Raw genomic sequence first — 20,855 nt, 5'->3', positions numbered from 1 at the left:
TATAACTAAGGAGGAGAAACTGTAAAAGCACCTGTCAGTTTAATGTGAAGAAGTGAACCTTCATTAAATCCTCTAAAATGACAATGAACTTAATATGCACCTCTTAAACAGTTTCCACAAAAATGACACATTATATCCTTCATGAGGACAGGATTTATACAAGGCTGTTGGATAAAATTGTGTGACATTTAGCTTTATAAAATAGAAACTGTGTATAAAAGCTATATTTGCTTTGTATTTAAACATTTGAAACATGATTTTTTTACAGTATTAAATATTTGTATCATAGCTATAGAATGAGTTCAAACAGAGGACTCTCATCTTTTTTACATTCAGTGGATTCCTCCTCCATAGTCTGCTGCTTGTCCAAACCTCCCCCCCCTGCTATTTCCACATCTTTCTCACTGCAATTCCTCTCAATCCCTCTATGGCTGTCACAGTTTTAAATTGGAATTGGCATTCTCTGGCTGCCTTTGTGGCATTGCTACTGTAAAAGAACACGCCTGGGGTACTTTGCCTCTCTGATTGGAGATCTTACTGTCACCAGGCTTTGGCTGTATCAACATTGTAGAATATTCCTCAGATGTCACTCCAGGCTCCTGTCTATTCCTCCTTCTCCAAATCCACATTGCTCTCCAGAGTTTCACTGTTACATCATCTCCTGAAGTGAGCAGAAAGAAAGAAAAAACACACAAAGCTGAAATTACTCTGCCTGGATGTCGATAACATTTAAGGTCTCAAATGGATTTTTAGGCCTTGGTGTGATAAATTTGAAGCCAGGGGGAAAACCCTTGCCAGGTTCATCTGAAATAAGACTATGTGCGATTAGGAAAAGGCTTATTAAGCAAAATAATGTAGGAATTGTACAGAGACACAGGAGGCTTTTGCACTTAAGAGCTGCAAGTTTTGAATCCTAATGAGGAACTCCCTTATGTATCTTGAGCAGACTGTGTTTTGTGATTTTTCTGAGATCTAAGATCCCTGGATCTTTGTAGATTTGATCTCATTTCACATTTGAATGACAAGCAATCTGCGTTACAGGTTCTCTAAAGTACTTTTGTAGTTACGCCAGGGAACTTTGATCAAGGGAGCAATGGGGGTTGAGAGATCCTGACACGGCAACCAATAACAATCAATATTACTGCACTAAAAAAGGTAATATTATCTAAAAGGCATGGTACCAGCCTGCAAAGCAAGCTCAATTAATTTTGCAAGCTGTGAACACATAAAGGAATCAAAAGGTCTCCAACAAAAAGCCACAGACATTCACAATCCAAATCAAACTTCACACAAATGTCATATTTGGATTTGTTAAAAAACTTGAGCTGTGGACAAAAAACGATTGTAGCACTGTTTGAGGTAAACAGTATTATAGAAACTGATTCATAAGATAAGATAAGATAAGATTAGATGTTACTTTATTGATCCCTGTGGGGAAATGTGGTTGTTGCAGCAACCCAGATATAAGTACAATCAGGAATACATTTACATAAGTAAAATAAAATAAGTAAAAATAAAAATAGGTAAATAAAAGAATACAGATTTAAGATACAAATGTTACAGATGGTTTAAATAGTGGTGATAACAGGCAGTATTAAACTTGTTTCTGTAGTGACAGGTTGTCATGGTGTGATTATGGTTTGGTTATGACAGATTAAGCAATATAATGAAAATATGAGTATATAATATAACCGTATGAAGATAAAGAGAATAGTAAAAATGTACTTTATAATAGTACTATGAACAGTATCATCTTATATTCATAAGAAACAGTGAAACACTATTTTTTCTATTTAGCCTCTGCCTGAAAGCTGCAGTTAGCATTAGCAGAAGGGACACAGCACCCTACAGATGTTGTTTACTATGAGATGAAATACTAACTTCAAATTTTTTGTTGCTGTTTGTTCAAATGGTTCTCTTCCTCATCCTCCTCATGATCTATATTATTCTTCATGTTTGGCTCAACTGTGTCTCACACATCGGCATCCTCGTTACTGGAGAATCCTTGTTGTTCTTTCATAATAAATAACAATAATAATAAAGTTTATTTATAAAGCACTTATCAAAACATACGTTACAAAGTGCTTTACTTCATATGGGGATATGGGCTGGCAAGACAATTTAAGAGGAACAGCTGAATAAAAGAGTAAAAGAGAAACTACTAAAAGCAATTAAAACAATAAAACAATTAAAATCAGTAAAACAAATGAAAACAATGCGTTAATAAAAGAAAACCATGAATAAAAGTAGATTAAAATAAATGTAACATTGTGGATAAAACAATATTACAAGAAGGCCTTTCGATAAAAAATGTTTTCAGCTGTGATTTAAAAGAAGATACTGATGCAGCTTGCCTGAGATAATAGTCTTCATCCTCCCCAATCCACATTCCTGCCCCATAGTGATATCATAAGTAAGGTTGTTTGTGGTCAGCTAACTAGCCTAAACTAAAATTCATGAACTAACTGCATTTCAAATCAGTTAATTAAATCTAACAATAAAGTACATGGTAAAGTGATATATGGTAAAGTATATGCAATGACTCCCTATTGTATCCTTTTGTATCCTATCATATCCTAGCGCAGTACAGTGTAGCATAGCCTAGCATATCCTAACTTAGCGTAATGTAGCTTAGCATTTAGTATCATTTTTTTAGCATCCTATCGTAGCGATTGCGTCATAGCATATTCTGTGGAATTATAATGTATCATGCCATATCACATCGTATCCTAATGTATTCCTTTGTGTCATAAAAAAAGCTAGGTTGCAGTACCAATTCAATATTTGCTCATGAATATTTTTTTTCTTTTACCTATATATTCAACTATGTGGTGTAAATGTATACTGTCATTGTCATTGCTCAAGGGAGGGAGCTCTTAAAGACCACTCAAGAAGAGGTAAATGGATTGCACATATATAGCATTTCATCAGTTTTCCTACCACTCAAAGCACTTCTACACCACATGACACATTCACTCTTTCACCCACACATTTATACACTGACTGCAGATGCTACTAGAAGGTGGATAGTCATTTTTCAGTATATATCTATTTCCATAAAGACCAAGCCTGTTCACCTTTTGCTTCCTTAGATTGACATTGGAGAAAATTGTGTTAATGACTAACCATGAAAAACCTCACCTATAAATGCAGCACAGATTTCAGTCAGTTGTAGCAGCCCTCAAACACTTCAGTATGTCAGCACAATTATGAGTTTGTCACATCCACACCACAGAGAGGTTAAACAGCAGCTCATAAACATTTCATTCAGCTTCATCATCATTTAGCTTAATAAAGCTTTATTTCTCCAGCGTCTGAAGTTGTCAGTGATTTTGCGTCAGGCTGTGAACTGGAGCTGAACCTCTCATGTGGTGGGTTCTGCTGTGCCCACGGCTTCAACAAAGCATTGCAACCCAGCTGGTTCACATTAACTAACCCACACTACGGCACTTGACTCTGTTTTTACTATTATGGCATCTGACAGTTTTTGACTTGAACAGTGAATGCAGCTTAAGGAGCTGTCGTCTCCGTTGAATGTCAAGGTTATTCTTCAAGGCAGACAATAGTTCTCATTGTCAGATTATATTTAAGCCTGCAGAGACATTATCATAATTTGAATTAATGGATTACTCACACATGAAGGATTTGATGATATGTTCTCCCATCATACAGATTACAGGAACCCCAAGTGATGTTAAGCTTTTAATTTAAAGCTTTCCTCTGAATTGTTGTGCCTGCTGAGTTTTAATGATAGAACAGTATTTGAGTATGCTCTCCTATGAAAGCAATCAGTCCTATTGTGTTAATTAGGTTTAAGTGCTTATAGAAGTATATATGCAAAAAGAAAACCTGCTGAGTACCATCTGCCTATGGAATACATTTTTGAATGAACATATCATTCAAAACACTGAGTGAATCAAAGACATGAACATGACCACCCTGGCAATAACCATTGTTTTGTGGAATCGTTTAGGTTTTATATTTTGGCTGAAGTCATGTTGGGCCTTTTGTGAATCACAAGGTATCCTCCTCACACCCTTAGGCACGTTATGCTTTATCAAATGTTTTCCTCAATATGGGACAAAAATGACTTGCTTTATTGTAGTAGAGCAAAAACTGAAGACTGAAACCATAAAGAACACTGTCAACACTTATCATGTGTTGATAAATCAGCTGAGGGATCTGATATAAATAGAATCATAAACATGATCAAATTTTTTTTGAACCAGTTGAGTAGCCCCCTGCTCGTCCTTTGATAATAATAATTATAATTATAATAATAATAATAATAAGAAGAACAAGAACAAGAACAAGAACAAGAAGAAGTTATAGTTAAATAATAATTAATTCAAACATTCATGGTCACCTTATAAGACAGAATTTAAAAAATAACATGTAAAAGTTTGAAGTTTTACTTGATAAACTATACAAAGAGTCAAAGAATAAAATTTAAATAAACATTAAAAAAAAAACTCAAATTCTCACTGTTTCTGTCCGTATAGTTACTTCTTCTCATTCTGACTTATGTTCAAATGTTCTTTTTTTCAGAGAAGTAATAATATACTTACGGCTATAAAATGGGGAAAATGCAATGACTGACGGCTCTGGTGACTAATGCAACTCCTGCTATGTTATGTGCTGTGTGCCAGACCAGCAGAGTAGAGGAGAGCAAGAGGAAATGCTACAAGCCCCTGCACAAGGGTCATTGACCTTTTCATAAGTGTGGATGTCTGCTTCAAACCAACACAAATACCTACTACAATGTAGACTTCACCGACCTGAAGGATCTTTGCCAATCAACTGGCTTCACCACCCGTCTGTGCACTCTCTGGCTCTTAATGACTTCACCAGTGCTAGATGTAAGAGCTCATCATGGGGGATGTTATAGCATCACTTTTGAACAGCAGGAGGAGGGAGAGGTGCATTGTCCATCTCTCTATACAGTCAGTGCTGTTATATGACAATATATGAATCACTTACTAAAATAACAGTGCAGAGTTTTTGTTATAAAAACATTTGTAAAGTCATAAATGCAACCCAACTCACCACCGCTACCAACCCACACAGGGTTCACTTCCATCTATCTGTTTCTGCTTATTCTTTTAGCTCACCTTTTTGCCTTCAGCCATCCCTGCAGCTCTACCTTGAGAGCTGTAGCCTTCAATTTTCTCCAGACACTTGCACACTGAGACACACACACATGCACATGCCCTCCAGTGTAATGTTATGCCTGAAGGTTGTGCGTCACAGAACTGTACCTTTATCACATTTGAAATGTCACTTGCATTACAGTAAATACCTATAACCCAAAAAACTAAAGTACCTACACTCTGAATGTATACAATAGTCCTCTTGAAGTGAATATGACTTAATTAAGCTGACACTAACCACTAACGGACCATACCGGGCTGAGATCAAGCATTTCTTTTCTGTTCAATCATAAATGTTGCTCACACAGGTTACACAGTCCTTATTAAATTAATCGTGTCAGTCCAGCATCTGTCTGACATTTCATAGAATCCATTGATAGTGTTAGCATAATAGTTTGAATTTCAAGGCAATTTTTGAAGACATACGGCCCAGCTCTGTAATTTTAATTGAGACGTAGCATTCCAACCGTAGAGGTAAATATTGCTCTCGCAATGCCCTGGTCTGCTTGCTAGTTTGATGAGCTCAATCTGGAATGAGAGCAGCATTAAAATCAAATCATGTCTCTTCCAAGGTTAGAAGATCGATTGGCAACTTTGGGTGCTACGCTCTGCACTGGCTATTATTGATGAGTACTGTGTTGTTGAGTTAAAATTCAGCAGGGTTCCACCAGTTATATGTTGAGACATCAGTCTTCATTGCTTTGTGTGAAACGGATTCATTTAGACACTAATGATAGCAATTTGCAGGGGAAAGCATTCATGCACGTTAAGCATGACAGATGTCAAATGTGTGCAGTCTCGTGACAGGTGGAGGAAGCCCATAATGAGATGGATGGTTTACGGTAATACTATTGGGTTTTTTTTTTCTCTTGTACTGAAAGGTTTTAGGTCATTCAATGCATTTAAATTCACTTGAGTAACCAGACTACCTCCATTATCTGATTCCTTAAGCATACACAAAAAAAAAACCTGGCTTCTGTAATTGAGGCAGAGAGAACTGCATTTCTCCTGGAAGAAGTCGATACTTTACTCTATTTTTGCCTGACTAAAGCTTCAGACAAGCAAAAGTGACAGAGGAGCAGTGAGGGTGAAATCAGAGTATTGTGCAAGGTGTGTCATTGAAATGAAATAAATCTATCAATGTCTGACAGAAAAAGAAACTCTAACAAAGAGCAACCATATGTCTAAATACAGTTTCTGAAAACTCAACATTTGTACACTTGAAGGAAGAGGAAGAAGTGCATGGATCTCTTGCTCAATTCCAAGGTGCATTGAGAAGGTGCAAAGTCTGCAAAGATTCGAGCAGCACTAGTTTATAGAATTTTGCACAAAAGGTGGCGAATTTAAGAAGCTGTGACAGCAGACACTGTTGGCCAGCTGTAAATAGATCTGTCTGTTTGTCTGAGTCTTAACAATTCATCATGCACCTTATTTTTTGCAATGTTATATACTATTTTTCATAGAAAGAAACAATCCAACACTTGCACATTTTTCTGTGGGATCCACATTTTGACCACTTTCAAAATGTATTTCAGTAGGAGAGGTGAGATGAGCTAATGAAGTAAGTCCCAGCTGTGGGCATAGTATGTGCATCGGTGCTCAAGACTTCACTCTCACATCCTGAGGAAAATATTCAGCTTGAATGTAGCAGGTGTGCTCAGCATGGCTGGTTTGTGGAATGTGCTGCAGACAGTGTGATTTTGATTCATTCTATGATATCTCTTCCCTTGACCCATCCAACCAGCACTCTGTCTGTGTGCCGGGAAGACTTTATTTTCAAATAAATCTTCGAGACACCTGAGCTGTGACTAACTTTGACTTTTGTGAGATTTCAATACATTGTGCATGGATTTCTAACCTCCTTCTCTCTTTCTCTGTCCTCTCTCCTTTTATGTGTGATTGCTCACTGCAGGCTGTGGAAACCAACCTGGCATCCAAGGACAGCCACTGGGTCTATGCCAATGAGGTAAGGCCAAACACAAACACCCTTATATATACCTGAGTGAATTTAGACCTTAGTGTCTGTTTGCCTCTGTCAACACAGAGTCTCAATATGCTGCCAAGACTCACACAAACACACGAAAGCCTATAACACTCAGTCTTTGCACTTTCATATTCACTCAGACGATCAGCACATCTTTTGTTCTTTTGTTTTATCCTGCTTGCCTGTGGGACCAGACCTTATTTAAATCAGTATATCTACCCTTCCTCTAACTGTTGATCTTCTTTGTGTATTTTCCCCTATGCATAGGTGCTTGTGTAAATAGCATTGACCTAAATGGTCTTTAAAAGTAGCTGTAACAGCAAAAAACTCAGGTGCACTTTGTGAATACAGAGCAGTGGACTCTGGCTTTGGTGCCTTCGCTCTGCATTTCTATTGATTCACAGTGTTTTGGAGATAAGGGGAGGGGGGTCATAAGAACAGCTTGATACTAAAAACAGTGGATGAAAACCTTTAGTTAAAGGTTGTTCCAGTTGATTTACCTCAAATATTAGCTTAACATGAGCTATGTAACAAACACATACACAAACATGCTTGAACATATGTGTATTTCATTGAAATGTCACCTCCTCACTTAAACACCTGAACATGTGCTACATCACAAAACATGACGCACATTGATTCAGGATTTATAGACCGTGATTAATGTGTGGATTTGTGCATGTGTGATAGGACAGGATAGTGTTTGTGCCAGCACTATATGCTTCCCTTCACCAACACCATGCTCTCCCTTCTTTGCTCTTTTCGTCTCAAGATCAGATTGAAAATATTCAGATGCAGGAGTTTTCAGGCAAGAAGCAGAATTTTCTAATGTGACAAATTAACTCTAATGAAAAATAAAAACCCACATTGGCCACAAAGTGTATTCGGCTCTAACCAAAGTGTTAAAAATTGTCATTGAAGATTTAGTTTAAATTTCGATGTGAAGATTCTAAGTGAATTTCACTTGCTTAAATATTGATCTGCAAAAAGTTAATGAGGCTCAATATTTTTCGCAACCCTTCTGGTGTCTGGCAGACTAAATTACCTCATTCCAAACTATAACGAGCTTTTATGAAATAACCAGCTTGTATGATTTTAAATCATTCTCACTCTCTGTTTCCCACCAAAATGAAGAATTGATTTACAAAAGCTAATGAGACCTTGAGTTCTTTGCAGCATTTTCTGTAACTGGCAGCTCTCTGTTTATATGTTTCCAAAGGACTTTCATAGTCTAAAACAAGATGATAGCATGGGGCCTAAAGTTCTTAATTTAAAGCTGTGTTCATGCAATTAATGTGCACCTTTCAGCCAATTACCACAAACCTCCACCAAGACATTAGCTTTAATTGCATCAGACTGAGGGAAAGTATGAACTAATGACATGTTAATTTCAATGGCATTCCCTCAATGGCTGATGGGATGTGGCTTACTGTAGACTTATCACTCCCTGGTGTGCATTTAAAAGGTAGCAATGTGCAAACTATGAAATACATCCCCATTCTCTTTTTATGTCATTCTTATGGTCCTTCTCTCAAGAGGGACTTCTTTTTTAGCTTCCCTGTGGGATTTTTGCTCCCAGTTGAGAGATTTTTTTGTGCTCAATCAATTTTTGTACTTTTCTTGAATCTTTTAAATCCTTTACTCCACTTTCTTTTTATCTGCTTTTCGTTTAATCACCCAAATTAAACAGCTCAAGCAGCCAACAATCACCTTAAAATGGGAGTAATGATGACATGTTGAAAAGGCTAACAAGAAAATGTAATTACTTTTCATGCCGACAAGTGTTGGCCTTCAGAGGTGTATTTGAGAATCTTAGTTGTCAACTTGTAGCTTGTTGCCAATATTTTTCCTCATGAGTGCATCAACATGAGTCATCATCCAAATTAATTACATATCTTTCTAACCTCGAATGAAAGATCCTCTACCATCAGTGAGTGAATGGGTATGAATGGGTGAATGCGACGAGTAGTGCGTAAAAGCACTTTGAGTAGTCAGACAGACTAGAAAAGCACTATATACGTAAATATAAGTCCATTTACCATTTACCATCCTCTTTTCTTGCTTATCTCCATAGGGGCAGGAGATTAAAACAAAGGTTCCATCAGCCCATGATTTGATTTCTTAGAAGCTCCTCATATGGCTGATGGCAGGAGAAGTCTGCATTATGTTTTCTAATTTATTGAACAAGTGTGGGAAAAGTCGACATTACGTGTTATTGGTTATTATGTCATTTCATTCATTTCAAGTATTGTCATTTGAAGTTCTAAATCTTCAAAATCCCAAGCCATGTTCTTTGTAAACCCTGCAAACTACCCCCCTCCGCCACATTTGATTGCAACAACTATATATCTCTCTCATTTGGTAACAGCTGCAGGTGAAGTTGGTACACATTACTACACAGCTATGATACACTCAATACTGTTCGCTGCACTCAGGCATATCCTGTTTTCCTGACCAGATGCAGTCAGACTGTATCACAAAATCCTGCAGTGAAATAACAGCTCTCCATGTTACCTCGTGCCCCTGCAGTCTCAGGGGACACTTGCTCCAATTCAGCTGCCTCGCCATGACTGAGTTGTGACATTCATTTAGGTGATCTCGAGGCCCCACTGTCAACCACGCACTCCCCATCAGCTCCCCGGGCTGCTGCCAGCCTTCACAGCCCCCCACGCAGGCAAAACGAGGTCTCACATTTCATTCAAATCTCACAACAAGCGGTTATGCTAATCTGCAACTGGCGGCAACATGTTGTGGGATGAATGTAGCTGTCAAGCTAGCAATGTGATAAGAGCTCCGAGTGAGACGGATGGAGACGTAAAACAATGATGATGAGTGAGTGTGATCACAAGTCAAAAAACAATGAGGTGTGGCGGACTCACAAACAAACAAAAATAAATAAAAGGGATGGTCTTTTCATTTAAGGCTGTCAGGAACATTACACTTTCTTTAACTGTATGAAGTGACAATAACATGCTCATATGCAGTTGTATTAAAGGCTGTCAAAGAAAGAGATACATTCATAAATAACATAAAGAATAATGTAGATTCTGAGCTTCAGATTACTTACCTTCAGTCATTTGCATTGACCAAACTCAAAGCCACTCAAGTCTTCCCATAATGTAACCGTACCAAAGAGCTTTCCTTATTTGACCTCACTGACATGTCTTTCCAACTCGACTTCTCCACTTAGCACTTGAGGGGTGTCACTTCACTTATTTTCACAGAATCAACAAAAGTCCCTCCAGAGCCACATAAATCATTATGAAACTATGTGTAAAATGAGTGTAGTTAAAGAAAAGTGTGAGATGAAGATTTATTCCTCAACAAACTAGTAAAACAGTTTCTTTTTGGGAGGTTCAGACAAACACTAGTGCCTGTTAATTCGGACCGAGTGGGCATGAGAGTGACCCTGGTCATGTGCCTTCAGGGTGTAAAACTTATCCAACACACAAATGACCAACATGATCTATTGGAAGCAGGAGACAGCTTGAAACTGATTAAAAAAGACAGTAAAAAGTTTAGGACCACAAGCGGTAATCAGGAGAAGAGTGGGATGACAGGCAGGCGCGCATCTCCCGGAGCCACCCACTAAAGCAGGGTGCTGCATCTGCTCGCACACAGAGGGTTGTCCGCCTCTGACACTGTATGCCGGGCTCAGATGGATTGCACACTCTGGGAGGATTTGCTGTTGTTTTTCTGCTTTCAAAGGCAGGACGGTGACACCTCAGAATGTTTGATGGATTAGGTGGCTGTGGCTGCTGTGACAGACACAGTTGAGGAGGACAGTCATGATATGACTGATGTCTTGGGTAACTGCCCATCGAGCAACTCAGATGGAAACCCTATCCTCCCTATCCTACACAGTGCAACGCCGCTGTGGACTATAGGACAGGACTGTGGGTCACTGAGAAAGCACTTCAAGAAATATTGATTTCAAGTAGAGTTTTTTCTTGTTCACAATGTTATATAAAACAGCTCATATTAACAATGAACTCTGATTTATTGTTTTTTTTAAATGATGTTCTTTCTTTTATGCCTTTATTCAGATGGTAGGAGAGTAGGAAACTGAGGAGAAAAAGTGGAGATCAGCATTCATCAAAGGGCTGAGGGCTGTATTAACAGTGGTCTCTAACTGTATCTGCAGTGACAGGCACAATGAAAAGTCATTCAGTTCATTGTGCACTCAACTGCATCGTCATCTCTGATGATTTAGAGTTGATCAAAACCGTGAAACATTTCACCAAATATCCTCGCTAACATACCCCTGGGAGTTGGTCGAGACTTTGTCACTGACATGAAACGGAAAAAAAATCCATCTGTGAAAATGAGAGCGATTCATGGAGGCAGTGAGGATTTGCACCCACATCACACTTGTCATGAGATGACTGACATAACTGACACTGCACCCCTCAACCAGTTCAGCCAGTTACAGGAATGCATAACTTCTCTTTTGACGGACAAATTAGATGCACAGTATAGGGGAGAATATTGATTTTAAATGTCTGGCAGTTCACAACTAACAATTCAGTCTCATTTTTCTTGTAGACAAAGCAAAATATACTGTACATATGGTCAGAGTTTTAAATTTCAATTATGTAATTTTAGGTTGTTAAATCCTCGTCTTTGTCTTGAAAAAAACAAAATAAAGCCAAATAACATCAACTTTCATTCTCAACATTAAGCTTCCAAAACATGTAACCTGTCTACACAATCTTTGCTCTTCTCTATATCCACTGAAAGTGTTCCCAGAATTCAGTTTGTACTTTGTTCCATGTTCAAACTGCTCCACTAACCCACCCCACATATTGTTTATTGGTTGTATGAAAGAATTGACAGAACGACAGCTTTCACATGTGAAGCCATCAATTTTAGTACTCCCCCTGCTGACTGGCTGTAGTAAAAGTCTTAAAGCCCTCCTCATCCATTATAACAGATGTAATATTCTTCAATATCCAAGATGGCGCCACGGACGGTCGCCCTGGTACTGCGCTCTCTCGTACTTGTTGCGTTTTTCTCTTTTTTTGTATCTTTATGCTCCGCTTCTCTGGTTTCTTTTACCAGAGAAGAACTTGTTAACATTGGACAGTCCTCTGCCGAACTTTTTACACCGGTTTTCATTGAACCTTTAAGTTACACAGAGATTCTTGCTGGTGGAGCCGCAGCTCTCTATGGTCTTTGCCGGAGACGCCGGCGTCGGGGCAAGCGAGCAGGCGTGCTCGTCAGACTGAGACAGCGGGGGTTACGCAGTGCGCTCCCGTCCATTCACCTGGCGAATGTCCGCTCCCTGGCAAACAAGATGGATGAACTGCTGCTCCTCAACTCAAGAAACACGGACTTTTGCAGATCCGCCGCCCTGTGTTTCACTGAAACCTGGCTCAGTGAACACATCCCAGACAGCTCGCTGCACTTACCGGACTTTCAGCTCCACAGAGCGGACCGCGTAAAGGAACTCTCTGGGAAGGCGAGAGGAGGCGGAATCTGTTTCTACATAAACGAAGGTTGGTGTACAGATACCACAGTGTTGAAGAAGTCATGCAGTCCAAATCTGGAGACTCTTTTCATAAACTGCAAACCCTTCTATTCGCCGCGGGAGTTCTCCTCCTTTATTCTGGTCGGCGTCTACATCCCACCTCAGGCCTGCGTAACGGAGGCGTTACAGCACCTGGCTGACCAGATTACAGACGTGGAGAAAAAGCATCCTGACTCTCTGCTCATCATTCTCGGGGATTTTAACAGAGCAAATTTAACCCACGAACTACCTAAATACAGACAACATATTAAGTGTCCCACCAGGGAGTCTAACACTCTGGACCACTGCTACACAGTAATAAAGGACTCATATCGCTCTGTCCCCCGTGCAGCTTTAGGACTATCTGATCACTGTCTGATTCATCTCATCCCGACCTACAGGCAGAAGTTAAAATCGGCTAAGCCTGTAGTTAGGACTGTGAAGAAGTGGACGGAGGAGTCAAAGCAGGAGTTACAAGCCTGCTTTGATTGCACTGATTGGAGTGTTTTTGAAGCTGCATCAGGAAACATCAATGAACTCACTGACACTGTGACTTCATACATCAACTTCTGTGAGGACATGTGTGTGCAGACCAGGACCTTCTGCACATACAACAACAATAAGCCCTGGTTCACACCTCAACTGAGGAAGCTGCGTCAGGCCAAAGAAGAGGCCTACAGGAGTGGGGACCGGGACCTGTTCAAGCAGGCCAGAAACAAACTGACGAGGGGGATCAAGGTAGCTAAGAGGAGCTACACTGAGAAGTTAAAACAGAGCTTCTCTGCCAACGACCCCTCAGAAGTTTGGAGAGGCCTGCGTGAAGTTACAAGCTACAGGAGACCCTCCCCCCACCCTGAAGGTAACAAAAGACTAGCTGACGACCTGAACAGCTTCTACTGCAGGTTTTCACACCCCACACCCGAACACTCTGATTTACCTGGCCCCCCCACAAGCCCCTCCCCACCCCCCTCTGACCCCCCACCTGCGCTGACGATCTGTGAAGATGAGGTAATCCAGCTCTTCCAGAGACAAAAGACCAAGAAGGCTCCAGGACCAGACGGCGTGTCCCCCTCCTGCCTGAGAGTCTGTGCTGAGCAGCTGGCCCCCATCTTCACAAAGATCTTCAACACATCGCTGGAGCTGTGTGAAGTGCCCTCATGCTTCAAAAGCTCCACCATCATCCCAGTCCCAAAGAAACCCACCATCACAGGACTCAATGACTACAGGCCCGTCGCCCTGACGTCTGTGGTCATGAAGTCCTTCGAGAGACTAGTGTTGAGCCACCTGAAAGACATCACAGGCCCCCTGCTGGACCCCCTGCAGTTTGCCTATCGGGCAAACAGGTCGGTGGAGGATGCAGTCAATATGGGTCTGAACTACATCCTGCATCACCTGGACTCCCCCAGGACCTACGCTAGGATCCTGTTTGTGGACTTCAGCTCTGCGTTCAATACCATCATACCAGACATCCTGCACCAGAAACTCACCCAGCTCACAGTGCCGGCCTCCATCTGTCAGTGGATCACCAACTTCCTGACGGACAGGAGACAGCAGGTGAGGCTGGGGAGCATCAAATCCAGCACCCGGACCATCAGCACTGGCGCCCCACAGGGATGTGTTCTCTCCCCACTGCTCTTCTCCCTCTACACCAATGACTGCACCTCAGGAGACCCCTCGGTGAAACTCCTGAAGTTTGCAGACGACACCACCGTCATCGGTCTCATCCAGGACGGAGACGAGTCTGCTTACAGACAGGAGGTGGAACAGCTGGCCCTCTGGTGTAGTCAGAACCATCTGGAGCTGAACCCGCTCAAGACGGTAGAGATGACAGTGGACTTCAGGAGAAGCCCCCCCCCACTCCCCCCCCTCACCATCCTGAACAGCACTGTGTCTACTGTGGACTCTTTCAGGTTCCTGGGATCCACTATTTCCCGGGACCTGAGGTGGACCTCCCACATAGACACAATCAGAAAAAAGGCCCAGCAGAGGATGTACTTCCTGCGTCAGCTCAGGAAGTTCAACCTGCCTCAGGAGCTGCTGATCATGTTCTACACCTCCATCATCCAGTCTGTTCTGTGTACCTCCATCACTGTCTGGTTTGGCTCTGCAACCAAACTAGACAAACACAGACTGCAGCGGACTATAAGGACTGCAGAGAAAATCATCGGTGTCGACCTGCCCCCCATCCAGGACTTGTACCGGTCCCGGGCCAGGAAACGGGCAGGGAGCATTACCGCTGACCCCTCACACCCTGGACACAAATTCTTCAAACTCCTCCCCTCCGGCAGGCGCTACAGATCACTGTGCGCCAAAACAACCCGCCATAAGAACAGTTTCTTCCCCAGGCTGTCACTCTGATGAACACTAAACCATAACAGTGTCATACCTGTCAGATAAATACTCTCTGTAATTATACATGTAGATATACAATGCAACAATTCTCAAGCAGAATTCCATATTTCTATTTTTTGTATTATTTAACTTCTATTTTATAATGTAAAACTACCTCTGCAACTCACCACTGCACTTTATCATATTATTTTAGCCTGTACATATTAGTCATGCCTATTTGTTGTTTCTTGTATTTATAGCTAAGGTTATTGTTATTATATTTTTCATTTTATTTTTTATTGTAGTTCTTATTCTTATTCCTATTCTTATGCCTTGTACAAAGAGAGCACAGTTTACCAAAGTCAAATTCCTTGTGTGTTCAAGCATACTTGGCGAATAAAGCTGATTCTGATTCTGATTCTGAACTAGAAAAGTCAAATACATGTAATTTTTTTCAAACACTTTCTGTGATTATAATTAGTCTTGATCAAACTGAGTTATATCCAAGCATTCATTTATCTGATAAGAGTAGTTTTAATGTGTTGCAGTGTTCTCTACCAGATTAACATATTTGAGAAGTTAACATTTTATTGTTGTTTTTAGTTTAGCAGAAGAGGTGTGTATAGAGGCGGTATTTTGGCTTCACATCTTGCAGTGGGTGGAAATGAAGGCACGATGTCAAGTCAGTCAGTGATATTGTTACAGACTTTCTCATCATTGCTGTACAATCACAGAGTTTCTCTAGGTTGTCTCTGAAGAACATTTTCAAGGTTATATTGCTTAACACTACCAACCACAAGCAATATCTGTGCCTATGAGTCCACTTAAGTCCTTTTTCTTTGCATTAAATACATTTAATATTTCACTGTCATATAATTCTCCTAAATTTATTGTAAATTTAGTACCAGAATTTCAGGGCAATGATTAAGTTATCTTATGCTTTCTCATCTCATCTTTCTTAATCGTATCTGATGTGCTGTGTCTGAGGTCTCCCTCCTAAAAGAGACAGCAATCTCGAGGAACTTTCTGGTTTGATAATGTTGATATAAAATGAATATAATATTCATTAATCTAAAGGAATTTTAGACAGGAGACTTCCTTCAATGATCACCTTATCTAAATGACAACAGTTATAGCCAATTTACATCATTCGGGTTATTAGCCATTCAGACTCCACCTCATTAAAGACCCAAACTCTCTCAGATACTGCCTTGCTGTTCTCATGCACAATACGCTTTTGATGCAAACATTTACACTCCATTCACCTTATCTCACTTCTGAGATAAGCAGACTCTTAGCCAATCTAATCTGTAGTTGAAAAGGCATCTTCCTCATTCAAAGTGCTTATTTTTGCACAAAGGCAGGGTTGGTGATTTTCTGCCTCTAAACAAACCACCCTGCACAGAAGTTACTTGGTTGGAGTGTTGGAGCTATATGGTTGTGCTGATGCAGATCAGACGGTGCAGTGCAATTTGGCATGAAATTGTCTTGGATTTCCGCCTGCTCAGAACACATGTTGTTGCAAATGGGCCTTCCTTTGTTTCAGTAATTTAAGTCCTTTTCTCGCAGGCAATCATGGGCTGTGAGCAGCAAGAATATAGCTTCTTTGGTCCCATTTTGAGTAAAGTTGCGGAGTTACAATTTGCATGCAAATGTGGGTAGAAATGGTTAACTGGAATGCAACAGTTTTGAAAAAGGTAAAAATAATTAAAACACATTTCATTATAGTGAATACCAGTCTATTTTTTGCTTGGCTTTACAAGTCCGTAGGCTTCATTTCCCAACACTGCACTCCTGCTACTAACTGAATGATTTAATTCCCGTCCAGCCTCCTTACACCCACTTCTGCCTACATGAACTGCAACAATTACATGGTACATCCATATGTCCGTGGGCCTGCAGGTTGCACTGAAGTGATTGGATTATCAAAATGTTCAAGGGAACTCAGAGGCTACAGATTTTTAATGTGCAATCATCAAAATTAATGCAAAAACCTGTGGGTATTAAATAAGAGGGTCACTCTGCCAAGATCAATAGTCCAGTTCTCCATGATATGCAAATCCGAAAGTGTAACCATTGTCCATATGTCTATATATAGCCTACTTACAAGAATATCATAAAATGTAATGTTTTACCTTGTTGAGTCACATCCAGATCTGCCTCAGTTTTCTGTGTTTCTCCAAGGACCGATGCTATGTCATTCAATTTTGCAAGTTATGTCAAGTTTCTAAAAAAGTTTTTCAGTAATCAAAAAACTGCAGCCAAAATAGGATGAACAGCATTGAAAAAAGGCTATGTTATCTTTGGCACAGGCAATGAGAAATAACATCTTTGATCTCCTGGAGAACTGGCAGCGTTCCACCAAATCAGCTGTTTGACTTCACCAATTAGTTTTTAACTGGCATGGCTTGAAAGCTTGAATAATAAAAGACCAATAACCAAAACAAAAAAACAACCTTCAAGCTTTATCATTATAAGCATAACACACAAACCTAAGGTGTAAAACACCATCAAAAAGTGACTGGAGAGGCAATGCTTTAGCAGGTCTGTACCTGAAGTACATGGAACCCTTTTGTTGTTTGTTCCCTTGTCCATATGACTTATTTATATTGTGTGTAATCCTAGTCATATTAAACACCTGCACAACATTGTTTTTGGTTTTAAATATGTTAATTGTAGATAATAGACACCTTAAAAGAGTAACTACACATTCCACATTGGGTGAGTTTAGTTTTGTACATATAGTTTGAGTTTTTGTATGCACTTAAGTTGTCGGTATGCCAGAATTTTCAATTACGATATGATACTAGTACAAATTAAGTGATAATAATAGGGATCGACCGATTATCAGTTGGGCTGATTATCAGCACCGATATTCGGCAGTTTGACACATATCGTCATTGGCCTTTTTTTAAATCCGACGGCCGATGAGAGATCAATTTAAAACTGGGTTATTTTGGCTCTGATGCAGCCACGCCTCTCTGTCTACTGTCATTAATCTATCTCCAGCATTGTCCCACCCACAGCACGGGTAACAGCCAATAAGCCAATGAGAAACTGCAGGGAGAAATGGAACACAAGCTAGGCTATGGTTTCTGCAGACAGATATCATTTCTGCCACGTGATTTAGTGAATTTTGAAAGATTCCGACCTGAGCACTCACTTCTGTTTAGGTGTACGCTCCACTTGGATTTTTTTCAGCACTCTAATTTGCCGCCAGATAGTCAGTTCGTTTTTGCACTATCTATGACTGCAACACAGATGTGCTCTTCCGCCTGCAGCGCATTGACCGGCTAATCTGATCTAAAATGTACATCACTGAATGATACCTGTTTTGATACCATAGCAACAAAATATGAAGTTCTGGGCACATAGAATAGACATTTCATATACATATTATATTTGATTTGGAACCTGTAAATTGTGCTGGTACAGAAAAAAAACATTGGTGTGTAGTAATGAAAGGCAAATTCGATTTTATCCTAAAAATAATTTGTCAACCCAATATATAATATTTCCCCTGAATTATCATTCATAGTCCAGATGAAGTGTTTGGTGGTTTGTCTATTTGCACATTTTCTCTGTCCATATTTTCTAATGCACTAGCAAATTAAATAATTTTTATGGGCATCAGTCATTGTGTAGTGGAGTGGAACTTCATTCAAACAGTCCATAAATTGGGCCTGATAGATAACATATAAAGTCCAGGGGACATTGCTGTCCCTCTCCTCTGCTCCATATGTTTGCAACATATATAAATGTAACATGCACATCTGTAAGAGACACCAAAGAGACTTAACAAAAGTCAATATTTACCAACCTATGCCTGAGAAGAGTAAGCGGTGTAGTTGTTGTGACTTGAGCAGAGAAAATGTACACACAGCAGACAGGAAGCACAACTTAAACAGCAAGGAAATACAATCTAGCACCCTTTTGAATGGACATACAGACCTGTTCAAGTTCTCTGATTGGATCGCATAATTTTCTTTCCCCAAGCCTTATCTCTGTACTTAATCCAGGCTTTGTTCTTTTAATAGATAGTATATTATTCTAAAGATCATTATAGGAAAAAGTACCAAAGTATCAACATTTTGACAGCCTTAGTAAAGTAACTAATCTTTCTAATAGTACATATGCTATCTATGCTTAGAAACTTTTCAGATGCATGCTTTCAAAGTGATTTTAAAAGCCAAAGTACATACAATAGGTAAGACAAATTGCTTTGCATTTTACACACAATTCAAAAGCAGCTTCTCTGTGTTTATTATTAGTATTCCGGGTGATCTATTGTGTTTGTCCTCACTATGAAAAACAATAAAAGTATGGTTTCTCTACTTTTTATTGCCAGCAAAACTTATAATAATTCCAACAGCACTATCTGAGATGACAGAATAAAATGTATTCATTCATATACTGATTATTACAACTCAATTTATATAGACCTCACACTGCAAAATCCTCTGCCTTTGTTTTTTTCGATGTTTTTTATATGATGTTTTTTCTCTTCTATTATTCAGTTCTTTCACCAGAAAACTACATAATAAATATCCTGAGGTTATCACTTCACACTAAACAACATGCATGTATTTGAGAGACCAAGCATTCACACATGTCCCACACTAACTGTGCTTTTTTCTCTTTACTCTCTGACACCGCTGTCATGATTACTGGTAACATTTGCATTATTTATTTATTATCTGGTGAAAGATTAATAACAGTATGAGCAGCACAAGAGGATGATTTAGCCGATCTGTCAGCTCAGCTTGATTTGATTAATGTATTTTGGTGTGTGGTTGTCATTGAAACATGGCTGAGCTGTATTCACTCTTTCAGAAACTTGAGTGGGTTACCTCCGAGGAGCTTAAAACCTGAAAAGATTTAGAGATACTTGATATTTAATGCTTCCCATCAGACAAGCAGACATGTTCTTTTGTGCTACTAGTGCTGCTGTAAAATCCATCTGATAACAAATGAATTGCCTTGAATTCTTCGTGTTTTAACAGGGAATTCTTGCATTCATACAGTACAGGGGAAATTCATCATAGTGGTGTCCAAATTGTGAATAAATGGTCTGTTCTTTAACCTTAAACTGAGGTGAGAAGGCACCACTGCGTCAGTCCTGTCCCTTTGGTCTATGCCACTGTGCGGTCGGGTTATGACACAAATGTCAGCCGTGATGGTGACAGAACACTCAGACCGGGTGGCACTGGAAGTTATTAGCTTGGACATGAGGGTTCGGCTCCGTGAACCATGCGGCATAATTCATCTGATTAATGTGTCACGGCAACTTATGAATATTCATACCTTCCACCTGAATGACTGTGAAGAGTCAAAAAGAGTCACTGAATAAAACTAGTTGTGCCAGAATCAGCTGAGGAAGTGATGAACTCGTGATATGCACAGATGAATTATGTGGGAACACTGTCTCTGGCAGATAGACTTCTTATTATCAGTTGAGTTTGCATTGAAAGAAAAAGGCTTATTGCCAACACACAACACACAGACCATAAGAATAGGTTAGTCATTTATACATTTACAGTGAGTGATATTGTGACTGTTCAAAAACAGAAGGAGAAGAATTTTCATCAGATGACAGGCTCAGGGTTGAGATAAAACGAACTCCTTTGTCTTCAAAGGTCAAAAAAATACAAACAAAATGAAAGTTCCTCACACCAGCTTCAGGTAAGGTAAACCTCTTATTGGACAAATTCTTATGACAGATTTGTCATTGACTGCGACCCTGCACAGTAAATGGGGAAATCTTCCAATGTAGGAAAACAATGTTCTACACTGAGATACAATGACTAATACTGAAGCATGAATGAACAGATGTACCAGAACAGCTCTTATGTTTTTGTTTGTTTGTTTGTTCTAGAGTATG

At 39.8% G+C, this 20,855-nt stretch overlaps 1 protein-coding gene across 1 annotated transcript in view; it reads left to right on the top strand.

Moving 5' to 3' along the window:
- The window catches only part of grid1a (glutamate receptor, ionotropic, delta 1a), a 355,103-nt gene that overhangs the window by 292,523 nt on the left and 41,725 nt on the right, over positions 1-20,855 (top strand). The window contains exon 9 of the mRNA XM_034682583.1: positions 7,063-7,116. Coding sequence (XP_034538474.1) covers positions 7,063-7,116 — 54 coding nt within the window. The remainder of the gene's footprint in view (positions 1-7,062; positions 7,117-20,855) is intronic.

The sequence above is a fragment of the Notolabrus celidotus genome, chromosome 4, assembly GCF_009762535.1.
Source record: "Notolabrus celidotus isolate fNotCel1 chromosome 4, fNotCel1.pri, whole genome shotgun sequence".
In the NCBI taxonomy this organism is placed as follows: domain Eukaryota; kingdom Metazoa; phylum Chordata; class Actinopteri; order Labriformes; family Labridae; genus Notolabrus; species Notolabrus celidotus.
The sequence above is the reverse complement of the archived record's forward strand: the minus strand, read 5'-3'. Positions and strand labels throughout refer to the sequence as shown.